The sequence below is a fragment of the Caretta caretta genome, chromosome 1 (genome assembly GCF_965140235.1).
Source record: "Caretta caretta isolate rCarCar2 chromosome 1, rCarCar1.hap1, whole genome shotgun sequence".
Taxonomy (NCBI): Eukaryota; Metazoa; Chordata; order Testudines; family Cheloniidae; genus Caretta; species Caretta caretta.
Window position 1 is genome coordinate 109,292,604 of NC_134206.1, and position 14,442 is coordinate 109,307,045.

A 14,442-nucleotide genomic window follows, 5' to 3' on the forward strand; every position below is an offset into this window, starting at 1 on the left:
GGGAGACAGAGAGCTTTTTGAAAGAAGAGATCAAATTAAAAGATGGAAAAGATAATTTATGGGTTATTTTAACTGGTGCCAAAAAAAAATTAAACCAGCAGCTTGAAAAGCCTATATGAGAAATTTATCTTGTATATGAAAAGTAAATCCTGATTTGAACAATCTCATTTACATTTTAACAGCATCCTGGGTTTGGATTTTTAACCCTAGTCTTTTGTCAAGCAACAATCCTAAACTAAATCCAGACCCTTTGGCAAGTTTGCAAATTGCAACATTGATAACTTCTTCAAGGGCAGATTTTACAATCTGTTGGGCCTCAAGAGGTCAGAATGAGGGGGAATCAAACAGTTTCTGTCTCTGGTCTTGGATTCTGGAGGGGAAGAGTGGGCTGGATTTAGTACAGGGCAGTGACTCCCTTTCAAAATTTAAGTGCCCATGTTGTTCTTTGCTTTGGGTTTAGGTTTTCCCCTCCTCTGCTTTACACCTATCTTTTGGCTAATGCATAATATTGTTTGCAGTCCACTTCAAGCAGGAGTGGTGAAACCTTCACTCTTTTCTCAGTCTGTGCAGCAGGGGGTGGGAGAGGTGGCTCCTGGTGCACATTTGTTGCCTTAGATCAGCAGGTAAAATGCCCTCAGCCGGCCCTGACACCCTCTCGAGCCTGAGTGCATTCTGTACATACTGGAGCAGAGCAGGCTACTCCCCTCCAGCCGGCAGCACGGCTCTGATGTGTCTGTCAGGAGCTCGGCTAGAGCCGGGATTGGCTGCCGCTAGTGGGTGTGCCCCAGAGGAAGGCGTGGCGCTGCGGGCTTGTGTGGGCAGCCCGCGGCGGCGTGGAGCCGGAAGCAGCGCTGATGAGTTGTGTCAGGCGCTTGCCTGTGTGTTTGGCAGGAGGTGGTGTGAGCCCCGCTTGGTGGCTAGGTAAGAGGAGAGTGCAGAGCGGTGCGTGCGGGGCCCGTGCTGGGGCCGTTCCCAGGCCCCCATCCGAGATGATTTGGGGAAGGGGCACTGTCACCACTTGTGTGCTCGCAGCACTGGCCTCGGCTGTAGTTACGATCATCTGGCTGCAGTATGACAAAGGTATAAGCCCTCTCCACTGGGTCTCTCGCCAGCAGGGTATGGGGGACCCGCAGCTTCGTTTGGGCGGCAGCTGCCGCCAGCCTAAGCGAATGGCGGAAGCTTTCCCGGCTCGCCACGGGCCAGACAGGTGTGTGCGCTGGGCGCGCGTCGCCGGCTTTCTGAAAACTGCTGGACAAAGCAAAGTGCCCTGTGCCCAAGCAGGGTCTCCACTCGTCAAACAAACTGCCCCTTGGTCTGGGTTGCCTGGAGTTGATGCTCTTCAGGGCACCCCACCCTTCTGACTCCCCCGCGGAGTTTCACAGGCGCGGGGCGGAGGAATTAGAAAGCAAAGCCGTGGGTGGGTGTCTTCCCGGAGCAGTGCCACGGGAAGCATTGGAAGAAGGAGCTCAGGAAGAGGGTTGTGCTGTCAGAGACAGGGCCTCCGCTGAGAACAGCAATGCGTTGTAATTTGATTTCAGTCGTGCCTTGTAGTTACAACGGTCTGTACAAATGTTAGCTAATGTTTAGGCCCAACCTATACATTGTGCCTTCCTCGTTTTGGATAAAACCTAGTGTCCATGGAAATGTGTGGATGAATATAAACTGTTCTTTAGTCAATTGGGTGAAGGCTTTCCCGTGCCATGTTCGCGGTCCAGGGTTTCAGCATGACCCTGCCAAAGTGAAACTCACTAGCGTCCAAATAGGAGTGAGATGTAAATAGCAGGCAACGTTACATGGGGGTGGAGAGCTATAGCTGACAGCTTTATTTTTTTGGAGGTGGTGTTTGGTAAGAAGATATTGATTATTGAAGAGGTGATTCGGCTGCTCAGGCAGGAGCTGTCTGTTAACAAGAGGGTTCACATCACACGGACCAGTTTTCAGCACAGGGGCCTCGGTGTTTGCCTATCGCCTAACACAAGGACCTCTCCAAGTGCGCCTGGAATAAAAAATAATACATCCAGGCGCAACACTTCCACACCTGCCTGTTACCGTGGTGGTGGACAAAACTAGCGACTCTCCCGGGGGCATGACGCGAGGGGAGCGGGGTGTTGGCCAGGAGCTGCCGAGAGCAGGGCTGAGGGCCGGCCACGGCCGAGGGTTGGTTGTTTAAGGAGCCAGCCGCAGCCTGACTCGAGCGGCAGGTGCTGTCTGTGTGTCACCGCTGCGTGGCCCGGGCGAGCGAGCTCGGAGCTGCGGCGCGGGCCCCGCTCCCAGCAGCCGCGGGCCGGCCCGGCTGAGCCCCGGCGTGCGGGGTGAGGTAGCGCGCAGTGCGCGGTGACGCCGGGCGGGCGGGGGTCTGGGCGCGGAGCTGCCTGCGGCGCCCTGTGTGTGTGTGAGAGAGAGGGGGGGGGGGGAGAGAGAGGGAGGAGGGGGGAGGGCAGCGTGCGGGGCTCCGGCCGCGGCGGGCGGGGGCGCCGGCGCCGTGTGATGAGCAGCGAGCGGGGCCTAGCAGCTCAGCCAGCGTCCTACCGGGGCCCGGGGAGCGGCCGCGCCCGGGTGACTGGCTGAGCGGGCGGCGCCCTGCGCCTGCGGGGCCGCGGCTCCGTCTGCAGGGGACCCGGACCGGGCGGCGGCGGCCGGAAAGTTTGTTTGCGTGGGGGGGCGGCGGGCTGGGATGCGGGGCCCGGCGCTGGCTTCTCCGCCACTTGCCGCTGCGCCGCCGGGGCTGTAGGCGAGGCCGGGCGGGCGCTCCCCCCCCCCCCCCCCGGGTGCGCGGCCATTGCAGCGCCGGCCGGCCGGCCGAGGATGATCACCAACACGCGGGGCTTCCTGTGGTCCGACCTGGAGACGCGGGCGCTGCTGGAGATCTGGGGCGAGGCCGACGTGCAGTCGGCGCTGGACGGGAACTTTCGGAACAGCCATGTGTACCGGGACGTGGCCTGCCGCCTGGCCGAGCTGGGCTTCGAGCGCACCCCGGAGCAGTGCCGCATCCGCATCAAGGGCCTCAAGCGCCAGTACTACCAGGCCCGGGACGGGCTGAAGAAGAACGGGCACGCCCGCAAGATCTGCAAGTACTACGACGAGATGGACCGGATCCTCAGCTGCCGGGGCGGGCCGGACAGCGCGCCCGAGCTGCTGGCCCAGCCCGCCGACGGCGTCCAGCCCGCCGCCGGGCCGCCCACGCCGGGCACCCCCCACAACAGCCGCGAGCTCGACACCGAGCTCGACGAGGACGCCGAGCTCGAGTCCCCCCACGACCACTTCACCGAGGACTCGGGCGAGTGCTCGTCCTACGCCGAGCACCCCATCAAGGTGGAGTGCCCCCCGTTCGCCATCCCCGTGCCACCCGCCGAGGGTGAGTACCAGCGGCCGGGCCGGGGAGCCCCACCCCGTATGCACGCTGGTAGGGGTATCCCTCCCCCCGTCTTTGCCCCCATACCCTCTGTCCCTCCCCCCCCCCATACAATAGAAGTACTAGCGCCTCTAGCTAACGTGCTTCCAATCGCTTCTGCACTGGCCTCTTCCCTTCCAGACTCCTCATCCTCTTCAAGGGGAACTGGATTAAAACGTCTTTAGTGTCTTTAACCCCTTCCCCCCCCCCCCACTGTGGAGTCCTATCTCCTCCATTTAATTTCTCTTCTCCTTTTTGCCCTTCTCCTTCCCTATCCCAGTGTTTCGTCCCTTTGGCTCTTCCCAGAATGAAAGCAGGAGCGGAAAGGAATTAGTTCATGAAGCTCTTAAAAATTACGAAGTAAATAGTTGCAATATGGGGGAGGGAGAATGAAGGGTCTCTAGTTTTCATTCGTTTGTTATCAATAGGAAACAAATAGGAAACTAAAGTAGAGATAAGATAGGAGGTGCCAAACAGTTCTGGATAAAAATGGCAGCATCCTCATCATTCCTGCTATGTTTAAACTTTGCTATAGATGCTATGCAGTTCTGTTTATCACTGTGTAACTATTATTTTTTAAAAATAGTTTGCTATGATAATAGTTAGGAAAATGTTCTGTTTGTTTTTATCTATGTACTGTCATTTGTGGGCCAAAAACCTAACTGGGCTTTTTCTAGAACTCTTATTTGACTCAGTTGAATAGTACAGTTGTGGGGGGGGGGGGGAGGGGAGGGGAGTAGAAAGCAACATAAAGCCTGCCCCTTTCCCTGTTGCCCTTTGTACTCTGCACAAATGTTTTTTTAAAGTCCAGTCTTGTGCTGTGGGTATTTGTCTAAAACCTGACTCTGTCTTCGGAACACTCGGAAGTTAGCCAATTGGTTGACATTTAACCAATCTCCTTTTTATACATAAATCTCATCAAAGTGTTGTTTACACTAACATCTTTTTTGAAATGCAAATCTAAAATGCCAGCAGGCTGAAGCTCAATTCTGATTAGCGTAATTACCTGCAATACACAAATGAGGCTGTACTGTTGAATAGCTTTCACAAACCTTTTTAAAAGATCAAAAAGCCTCTTCCTATTTTTGAAGTTTAGTACTACAGCAGTTAAAAGGGGTCCCTATTTGATTACATGTTACCTGTATAATTTGTTGGATAAGCATGTATTCCCTATTTTGGTACTCTTAAAATCATCAGAAATAATCATGCCTAATTTTGAAACAAAATGATACTTTGAGATGGCAAAATAGATCTCCATTTCACAAGGGGAACAGTTTTACTATTTACTTGTTCCTTTTAGTATGTCTGGAAGATTGAAAATAATTTTATCTACTTTGTTTTAGGCTTTAAACAAATCAATGCTCAAACCAGTACACAACCACTCTCTCAACCCAAAAGATCAAAAAAACGCCATGCAAATTTAACACTGGATAAAATGATGGAGAAATTCCTACAACAGAGTGTGGATACAGAAGAGAAATTTTACAAATATGAAGAGCAACGACTTAAAATTGAGGACAAGCGCCGTGAAGCTGAGCATGCTCGAGAACTCCAGATGTTACAAATGTTGGGACAGATGTTGGCAGGAATTTCTTCTACAGTATCACAAAGGTCACAGTCTATACCAACTAGTCCACCTCAGAGAGCAAATCACCGATCATATGGCGATAACTTTAATTATAATGCTATGACAGCAGCACTTTCTCCACCAATAGGTACTTCATTCTATAGCATAAATAAGATCTAATATTATATTTAAAAGATTTGTGCAATGGCTGGTGGTTGTATCTGAAAATAAATGTCTAGCTTTGACTTATTTTCAATATTGTGATGAGTTTTTTTGTCTGTAAATTGAATTAAAATGCCTTGCCTTGCTATTGTACTGATATTAAAATAAAAAAGACTAACAAATTCTAAATACTGAAATAACATTTTGGAAAAGTAATCCATAAGAACTGATCAGTTCATGTCACGTTCAGATCTATATAGAATGCAATTATATATAATATGTTACGGAGCTTAACTTTTACTGGAAATGATCTGGAAGCAAGTGTCTTGCAGCAGAATGAAACAATAGTCTACATAAAATTGAAAAAAGCAATATAGATCTTAACATTTTTGAGTAGTAATCTTGCTGTCAAGGCTGTCATCATACTTGAAAATGTTAATTCAAAGTAATGAAAAAGACCTGGAAAAATAACATGTATTGAGGTTTTTAACAGTGGGTATGTCGGACATGTTTTGAACATTACGGCTGAAGTCCTGGCCCTGCTGAAGTCTAAGGAAGTTTTGCCATTCATTTCAGTAGGGCCTGGATTTCACTCTGGATCAGCGGTTCTCAAACTGTGGGTCGTGACCCCATTTCAGTTGGGGTCGCCAGGGCTGGCGTAGACTTGCTGAGATCCAGGGCCGAAGCTGAAGCCTGAGCTCCACCATCTGGGGCTGAAGCCTGATGGCTTCTGCCCTGGGTGGCAGGGCTTAGGTTACAGGCTAACAGGTTATAGCCCATCAGGTTGGAATGAACAGTTGTTTTGTTTTACTTTTGTTTTTAAAATCATCTGTGGGTTCAGTATTCAGTGGATGAGTAGTCTTATTTATATATATAGATAAGCAGAATTAGAAATAAAACTCTGTAAGCCAGTTTCTGGTTCTGGGCAGGCTATCAGAACTTATAGTTTGGGCATTTAAAGAGCCAAATAAATGTAAGGCCCAGTCCTGTGTTTCTCTGACCCCCAAACTTCTCTTGAAATTTAGTGGAGTCTTGAATAAACAAGGAATGAATGTTTAGGCCTGTTATGGTTTAAGTTAGCATACTTTCTTATTCTATTGAATGGATATCTGGTCTGTAATACTACTTTTTGATGTCATAATAGTTTATCAAAGTTTTTGAGCAATATTTTAATATTTAAATTAGACCCTGTATGTATACTACAGTTTATTTCTTACCAGTAGTGGTACAGAAAACTACTTAAGCTCCTAAATCTTGAACACAATACATATTTAACCTTAATATTTATTACTTCTAAAATGCATTCACTTTTAATCTGAAAGATGTTCTATTACCTGTGTACTACATTTGATGATGCAGATGTAGTTGTAATTTTGTACTGTAGCAAGAGAAACTCTGAATTGGCTTCCAATCATAAGAGGATTTTTTTTACAGTTTATAATAAAATATGCTTTAAAAGTAATTATTTAAGGCAACATACTGTATATGTTAATGATTTGGGACCTAAGTTATTTGTATCTAAAGTTGAAGTGAAATCTTTAGGCAGAAGTGAAATCCAGTCTAGAGTTCCTTTTTTTTTTTTTTTTTATGTTCTCTACTGTTTCCCCCTCATTATAGTCTCTGTTCTAGAAAAGCAAGAAAACTGAAGGTTTTTTAGCTGCCAAGGCACTGTAAGTAGATTGTGAGGTGTATGGGATGCATGTTTCTTGTAGATTTTATGGTAGAAAACTAGGTAGTTTGTAAAATGTGGAGTAATTTTAAGGGGGAAATATTGCCCTATTTCCAGAGCGGAGATGAGTTTTTTGTTATATTCTGGATTGTGACAATGATATTTTGGCCATGCTCCAAGAAGGTTAGTGTTTGATCCCAATGGGAGTTGAATGCCTGTATTATAGAAGGTTTCAGAGTAACAGCCACGTTAGTCTGTATTCACAAAAAGAAAAGGCGTGCTTGTGGCACCTTAGAGAAAGCTTATGCTCAAATAAATTGGTTAGTCTCTAAGGTGCCACAAGCACGCCTTTTCTTTATATTATAGAAGTCTTGTCAAAACAAGAGATCAGCCAGGAATATAATTATCATTATTGAACACTATAAAGTGATTTTTGCTACAGTTTAGCTAGTGTGGTTTAATGTTAGATTCTGTAAAGATTGGAGAAAAGGGTTTTCTGCTGACATTGCGCAGAGCCGGTGTTTTCTTGTTTGTTACAGGAATATTTTCAGAGTTGTCTCCTAACTTTCTTAGAACATCTATTTTTTTATTTGTGGTGTTGGTATGGCAAGGACAATTACTGAGTGCAAGACTGAATAGTTTTGTTCAAAGTAAAATTGGAGAGTTTGGGTTTTTTAATCATTCTGTGCGACTATGTAACATCTGTTATAGAAATTGATTACATGAATACTTCTGAATGTTTCAAAATGCACTGAGGTTTCTATCAATTTAAAAAGAAACATTGCTGAAGTAATTTTTTTAATGTTTCTATCTTTTTCTAGTTATCGAGAGAGCCTTTTCACTACACAAAACACATTCTATAAAGGATATGGAGAATATTTTTCAGTTGGTGCGCAATGTTATTCCTCCTCTAACGGCAAAGAAGCATAAAGGTCAAGATGGACGGATAGGCATCGTGGGAGGATGTCAAGAGTAAGTTAAACAGAAATATATATGCTGTTGTTGATTAGGGATTTCAAGTACATGTTTTACTACTTTTTAAAATAATTTACGTTGAAAATACTGTTTTCAAAGGGGGCTTTACTTAGTCGATCATTAGAATCAGAATACGTGTCCCCCTATGTCAGTGATGCAAGACTTAAGGGTTGGCAATTTCTTGGGGGGAAAACTAGTTTAGGTCAGGGCTGGTAAATACCAGTTTAAACTGGGAAACTGGAAGAATAAAATTATTAGAACATACTAATGAAAATTACTGGCAAATATCAAGCAACTTAATAATGATTTTGCAGTAACATGGTCTCTTTTAATTTCAGTTAAAATAAAACAAAAAAGACCTAAAACTGTATGCTAGTGCCTTAGCTACCTCAAACAGAAACTGAAACGTCTGAATCTGGGAATACCCCTTCTTTGCTTTAGCAATGAAAATTACATGTTTGTTAAGCAAACAGAGAGGGGGAATTCCCAGATTCAGACGTTTCATTTTCTGTTTGAGGTAAATTGCCAGACTACCTGTCTAGCCAAATCAAGAGACAGAGTACTGGACTAGTTGGCGTACAGTTGCTGCAACTGAATTCCGGTGTATGGTGACTCAAGTCAGAGTATTTCAGCATGAGCAAAAGTGGAAGACCACTTGACCCAGTCCATGGCTATTTTGAGAAAGTTCATGGTGGCGGCAAAGAGAGTCTTAAAGGCAGAAATTGCAAAGAAAAAGTGAATGGGAAGGCAGACCGTATGAGGAAACATTTTGCAAAATGCTGTGGAAAGAAGAAAGACACCAGACTCCCTTTGGCTAAACACATGGATCAGCATTCACGTCGCACTCCCTGTCAGTATCCATCCCAACTTGGGGAAGCTAATGATCCAACCCGCGGACCAAATTTGGTGTTGAATCCTGGTCCCATGCCACCTGAAGCATGTTGCGCATACACTAAGTAGTAGAACTGGAATCAAACCCTGAGGATGAGTACAGATAATACTTGCATAACCATTGCCAAGTACATCAGATCCAGGTCGGCTAAAGAAAACAAGGAGTAAGTATCATGTTTTTTGAACCAAAAATGGATATTTTTGTAACACAAACAACTCCAAAACTGAAACAAAAATTAAACTTGAAAATTGCAGAATATTTTATGGCTATAATATTCCCTTCTCTTTTATTCAACATCCAACTTCTCAAGCAATGATTAGCTGCCTAAGGCCAAGCTGCAAAGCATCCAGTTGAAAGCAGGTAGCTGGTGAACTGTTAAACACAAATACTGATGGCTTGAGGATAGTAGCATGCAATAAATTATGTGGAAAAGCATATGGTTGGAGTAATGTGTAGTGACCCAGTGATAGCTAACTGTATGCACACAGGGAAAATTGTGGTTTATGTATCAGTGGTTGTGAGCGCAAGCACTTCTGTATTCACACCCTTCACACCACTGCAATGATTTTTGTACAGAGTATGCCTTGTGAGGTATCATTTGAAAACAAATAACATGCTGGTCAATAATATCATTGTACAATATATGTAACAAGGCTGTGTGTGAAACTATAGATACTCACTAATATTATGCTTTAAAGTCTGTGACTAAAAACCAGGCATGTCGGGGAGTTGATAAACAGGTTTTCCTCCGATAAGAAAAGAGGCCAACACCTCAGGTCAGGTGTGGCCAAATTCAGTGAGTTATCATTTGTATGGGAAGTTGCAGCAGAAAGAGATAATGAGCATAGTAGCAACAGCCAGCGGGGAAGGAACCAGCTTGGAGTCTTATCCTCCCAACCTCATGGCTCCGTTATTCAGCATGAACTAATGAACTTTACCCGAGGGTACCCTTCAGAAGAATGTGTTTCAAATGTTCATGGGACTATAAAGAGAGGGGGAGTGAGCCCCTAAGGGATTCTTTGCCTTAAGAAACCAAGCAATTTGATCTCTGTGATGTCCTGGCCAGGCCATTCAGTAGAAAGCTGGAAAGACTGGATCAGAGGAAAATCCTCTTTAACAAAGACTGTCTTGCGAAATTTAAGTTTTAAACTTTTAGATTGGTGTTTTCACTTTTATTTGTTACCATTTCTGACTTTATCTCTTGAATGCACTTAAAATCTGTGTATTTTTGGTTAAATAAACTTGTTTTACTTTTATTCCAAATCCGCCTACTACTGTGTTTGACTTAAATTGATTATTAATTCCAGTTAAAGCAACAGGCTGCTGTGCTTTTGTGTCTTTAAAGGAGCAACAGACCGTATTACTTCTCTGAATGTTCCAGGATAGGGCTGGACGTTTTCAGGGTAGATGGTTTTGGGGAAATTTGGGACTGGGTGTGTGTTGGGGGTCACTTGGCTAATAAAAACAAAGGCTGGTTGAGACCAGAGTCTGGCTGTAGTGTAGCAAGCAGGCTGCTGGAATCAGAGCTGCTGAACCAGTGCTGCTTAACATGCAGTCATTCAGTGCATGCTCGTATGCTGGTTGGGAGCGCCCAGACAGGGAGTTACAGCAGCAGAGCATTTTAAGGCATTCAGAGTTATGGGGCGAGTAGTGACACAACCACTCACTGGTCTGGGGTGAATCTTAAAATGTGACAGAGGTTGAGACTTGAAGCAATAAGACAGGAAAGTACTGTGATACCCTGGCAAGAGAAGCCAAGGCATTAGTAAGTGAATTGTATATTTGTGGTGGTGAGCTACCTGACAGACAGTGCGGGGGAAAAGTTGTAAAGAATGAGAAGTAATTTGGAAAAAATGACACTTTAGTTACATATAGTTGTGCCTTACATTGGCTAAATCTACTTGGACAAGACCTTGCACAAAGTGCTTTGATGAAACATGTAGTAGATTTACAAAAGTATTTGAATACTGGAGCCTGTTTAAAAAAAATGCCAAGGATCTGTGAAATCCCAAATCCCTGGTGAGACACAATGGAACACTCAAATAGTATGCCTGGAAACATAAATTAAAAATTAGCTGTGTTATCTCAGGATTGTGAGTGATCATGAGGCAGAATTTGAAGGTAGAGTGATCAGTCTAACTACTAATCAAGGGATTTACCAAGAAGCAAAGAACTTGATCAGTCAATAAAAACCAGTTGCTGTGGCATTTGACACATTCCAAAGGGGCACATTAACAATTGCAGTTGCATGCAAAGTATGGTTGGATTTACTGAAGATCTTGCACTGTGCAAAGCAACAGCACAAAAGAGATTTAATGAGGCAGTTACTCCTGTACACATGTTGGCCAACCTGGTTTGGTCTTCATCTAAAATAAGCAGGAAAGAAATTGTCAACTGAATAAGAAGAAATTGCCTGGCAGTGGTTGCTCAGTAAAAATCCTCACTTTCTGCCATATTCACTTGCATTTAAAGTAGAAACGCTGTATCTAAAATCAGTGTTTTCATCTGCTATGAAGGAAAAAGTTTCCCCTGTAACATGGTGGGAAAAATCTGAAGACTACTAATATTACATCTGACTTCATAGAACTGGTGGTACAATTGCATCAGTGTTCAGCAAGCACAGAACAAATCTTTTCAAACTTTGGATACATCAGTTCAAAATTGAGGCTTAGTGTGTACATTTCATAAAAGTTGGGCTTGTGCTACAGAATGCTGTACTGCCATATGGACCTGGAGTGGTAGTCTACAATTCTGCATGCTTCTGATTGCTTAAAGTTTCAAGCCTACAGTTCTGCGGTATTGTCACTTTCATATAATCAACTGTTTTTAATTTTTGTCTATGTAACATGGAAAAATGGAACAGGTCCTGACTGAAATGTATAACTTGAGAAAATACCAAACAAAATGTGTAGACGTTCCCATGTTCAATGCTATGATTGCATATATTAGAATTACACCCAGTTCAATTTTACTTTTTTTGCCAAATTTAAGCCAATAGATTCAGAAATTTAATTTATATAACCACAATTTGAATCTAACTAAAACTAAGTTTAAGGTGGTATGCATTAATGAAACAGTTTTTATCATAGTCACACTTTAAGGCACTTTCTAACTAGCTTTTCTTGGGGTAGTAAAAACCACTTCTGGTAAATGTCATGCCATCCCTGTTTTGGCTATAAATGCAGTTGAAGTTTGGTCATTTGAGTTCCATTCCCCTCTACCTTCTCTCTTCTTTCCACCCTAATGTCTGTCTTTACACAATGTAGAAGGAAATTTAAATGGAGCTTATGGGAGAAGCATTGAGAATAAAGTAACAAGGTGAAACAACTGATGATAGTGGTGATGTCCTTATACGATTCCTGACTTACACCAGACTTATGAACTACATCTTGGCTACCTGGCCATGGTTCTTGGTTTGAATTCAAGCTGCCTTTTGAGACTCTTATTATGCACCTTCTCAACACTAATCAGGTGGCATATTTTTGCTAATAGTATCCTGATTTGAACTCTGGGGAACAGAAGATAGTGTAGGTCAATTGAGGAGGGCACAGGACTGGAAGTTATAGGACCTAGGCTCTATTCCTGGTTCTGCCAGGGACCTGATGATAGGGACCACGTGTCTTGAACCCGGGTCCTGAGGAGCTAGTAAGTTCCAGCCTGTTGCCCAGTGACCTAAAAGTTGTCAGAATAGAAGCTGAACTTTGACAGAGGAGTCCAATCCTGGGATCTGACTGACTGGTTCAGAGCTGCTATTTAAACTAAGCACAGGGACAGGAAGCTGTCCATGCAGCTGGGTTCCCCGTGTTTAGGACTGCTTCCCCTCTAGTACCTGATCCTGCTGTTGATCTCCTGGTATCTTGACCCTTTCTGATGCCTGACTCTCGGTTTTGCTCTCTGGTCCATCTTGAACTCTGACCTGCTCTGAGCCCAAGGCAAGACTGCCGAACATCTCAGTTGTGACACCCATTGTGATGCGTTGGGTGAGTCATTTCACCTTACTGTGCCTCCGTTTGGCCGTCTCTAAAATGGCGATATTACTTCTATTGTGACGTGCTTGGAAATCTACAGATTAAAAATACCACTTAAAGAGCTAAATTCATTATTTTCATAGAATATCAGGGTTGGAAGGGACCTTTTTGTTACAGTTAGGATTTCCCTATTGGATTATCCTTGTCTCTCTAATTCGCTTTTTTGATTGGTCTACTAGAGCCCAAATTTGACCTGGCAAGGCACGTTGCAAGATACTTTCTTTTATATCTGAACTTTTTCTGAGTCCCTTTTCTGAATGGATTGAGTCTGTCTCTTGTGCTTATGTGAGTACTTTGAGTTGACTTTTATTTATGATGTAATCCATGTAAATATCACACAAGTGAGAGTGGATGCACAGGGTGAAATCTCAGCCTCGTTGAAGTCACTTGGAGTTTTGCTATTGACTTCAGTGGGGCCAGGATTTCACCCATCCTTTATAAATAGGAACTACTTGAGCTTATTTATTTAACTTGCTCTTGAATTCGATTCTTCATTGTAGCAGGGTGATCAATTGCCAACTTTGTCTTTTGGTACAATTGTGTGTCTGTTTCCTAACCTAGAAAATGTTTCATTTGTAGGTACACTGGGGCACCATATTTTGCTGCAATTTCAGCTCTAAAAGTGGTACGTGTTTTCCAGCTTTCATGTGTAATGTATTTTTAATAACATAAATGGATTGTCTAGTGTCATTTGCAAAAGGCTTGTATTGTACTATGTATGGGATTTTAGTTCTACTAGAAATGTAACTTTTTTTATCTTTTTAATAATTTCTGAGTTCTAGAACATTCATAACTTCTATGGCTAGGAAGAATCTCAGATTTGTAAAAGTCATTCATTTTTTTTTTCAGTAAGCTAAGTTTATTATTATTTAATTTAGGCAAGACCAAAAATAATTTAAACTGGGCTTTTTTGTGTTTAAAGTTTGACAGAGATGACTACTCGGTATGACAAGACACTATGGCCATAATACAGCCAATTGTTATGTGCAGGCAGGCTGCTGCACCAACCTGGAACCTTACTGAATTCAGTGGGCCTATGCACAGACATAGCATTTCACCTTAACAGAACAAACTTCAGGATCAGGATCTTAAATTGCTCAGGGCTTGGAAAATGTTAAATGATGATATTAATACACCAGAGGAACCATTAGTTGGTTACTGTCTTCCTTTAAGTGTTTGTATCTTTTAAGTCTGGTGTATCTTTCTACACCCGAAGTATTGGAAACTTCTTGTCCCTGGCTACCTAACCTACGTGTATATTATTTGCTTTTTCTTATCAGAGGTAAAAGAAGCATAGGGTCAAACTCAGAAATGCATGCAATTCAATGGTAATAAATGAAATTGTGCCAATTTATCTCTAGTCCAGATTTGGCTCATTGGATCAAAAACTATGGGATTGGAAAATAACTCATGGGTAATCTTGTTTATCCTGCATGAATATAGCACAACACCAATTTTTGTCTGTGCTGTAACCTATCTCCTACTTGACTGTCTCCTTTTTGTCTTTCCTTACTGTGGGACTAGGCCTGTCATTCTTGCTCATGCATGAATGGAGAGGATTAGTCATGTGATAAAGGGTTTCAAGATCTGGCCCTAAACTTTCACTGATTTTTGCCATAATCCTGTTCAGTAAGCAAGTATATCTGTAAATATGCAATTTAGCATGGAAGTTAGAGCTAAGAAATAAAGTAATTTCTCTCCAAACTATTGAATGCTAGTCAAGATGGAACAAATAAGTGCCAAGTTTGCTTTATTTAA

The 14,442-nt window shown here is 43.4% G+C and overlaps 1 protein-coding gene across 5 annotated transcripts in view; it reads left to right on the forward strand.

Annotated features, from left to right (window-relative positions):
• Nucleotides 1–2,462: 2,462 nt before the first annotated feature.
• Nucleotides 2,463–14,442, forward strand: part of NAXD (NAD(P)HX dehydratase) — a 71,381-nt gene continuing 59,401 nt past the window's right edge. For 2 of the 5 annotated variants that reach the window (XM_048855129.2, XM_048855158.2), the window contains exons 1-4: nt 2,466–3,355; nt 4,735–5,106; nt 7,611–7,761; nt 13,264–13,309. In XM_048855129.2, coding sequence (XP_048711086.1) covers nt 2,806–3,355; nt 4,735–5,106; nt 7,611–7,761; nt 13,264–13,309 — 1,119 coding nt within the window. In that variant the 5' untranslated portion in view covers nt 2,466–2,805. Of the gene's footprint in view, nt 3,356–4,734; nt 5,107–7,610; nt 7,762–13,263; nt 13,310–14,442 lie in introns of all 5 variants that reach the window. The other 3 variants (XM_048855149.2, XR_007357310.2, XM_048855138.2) reach the window with 3 other exon arrangements.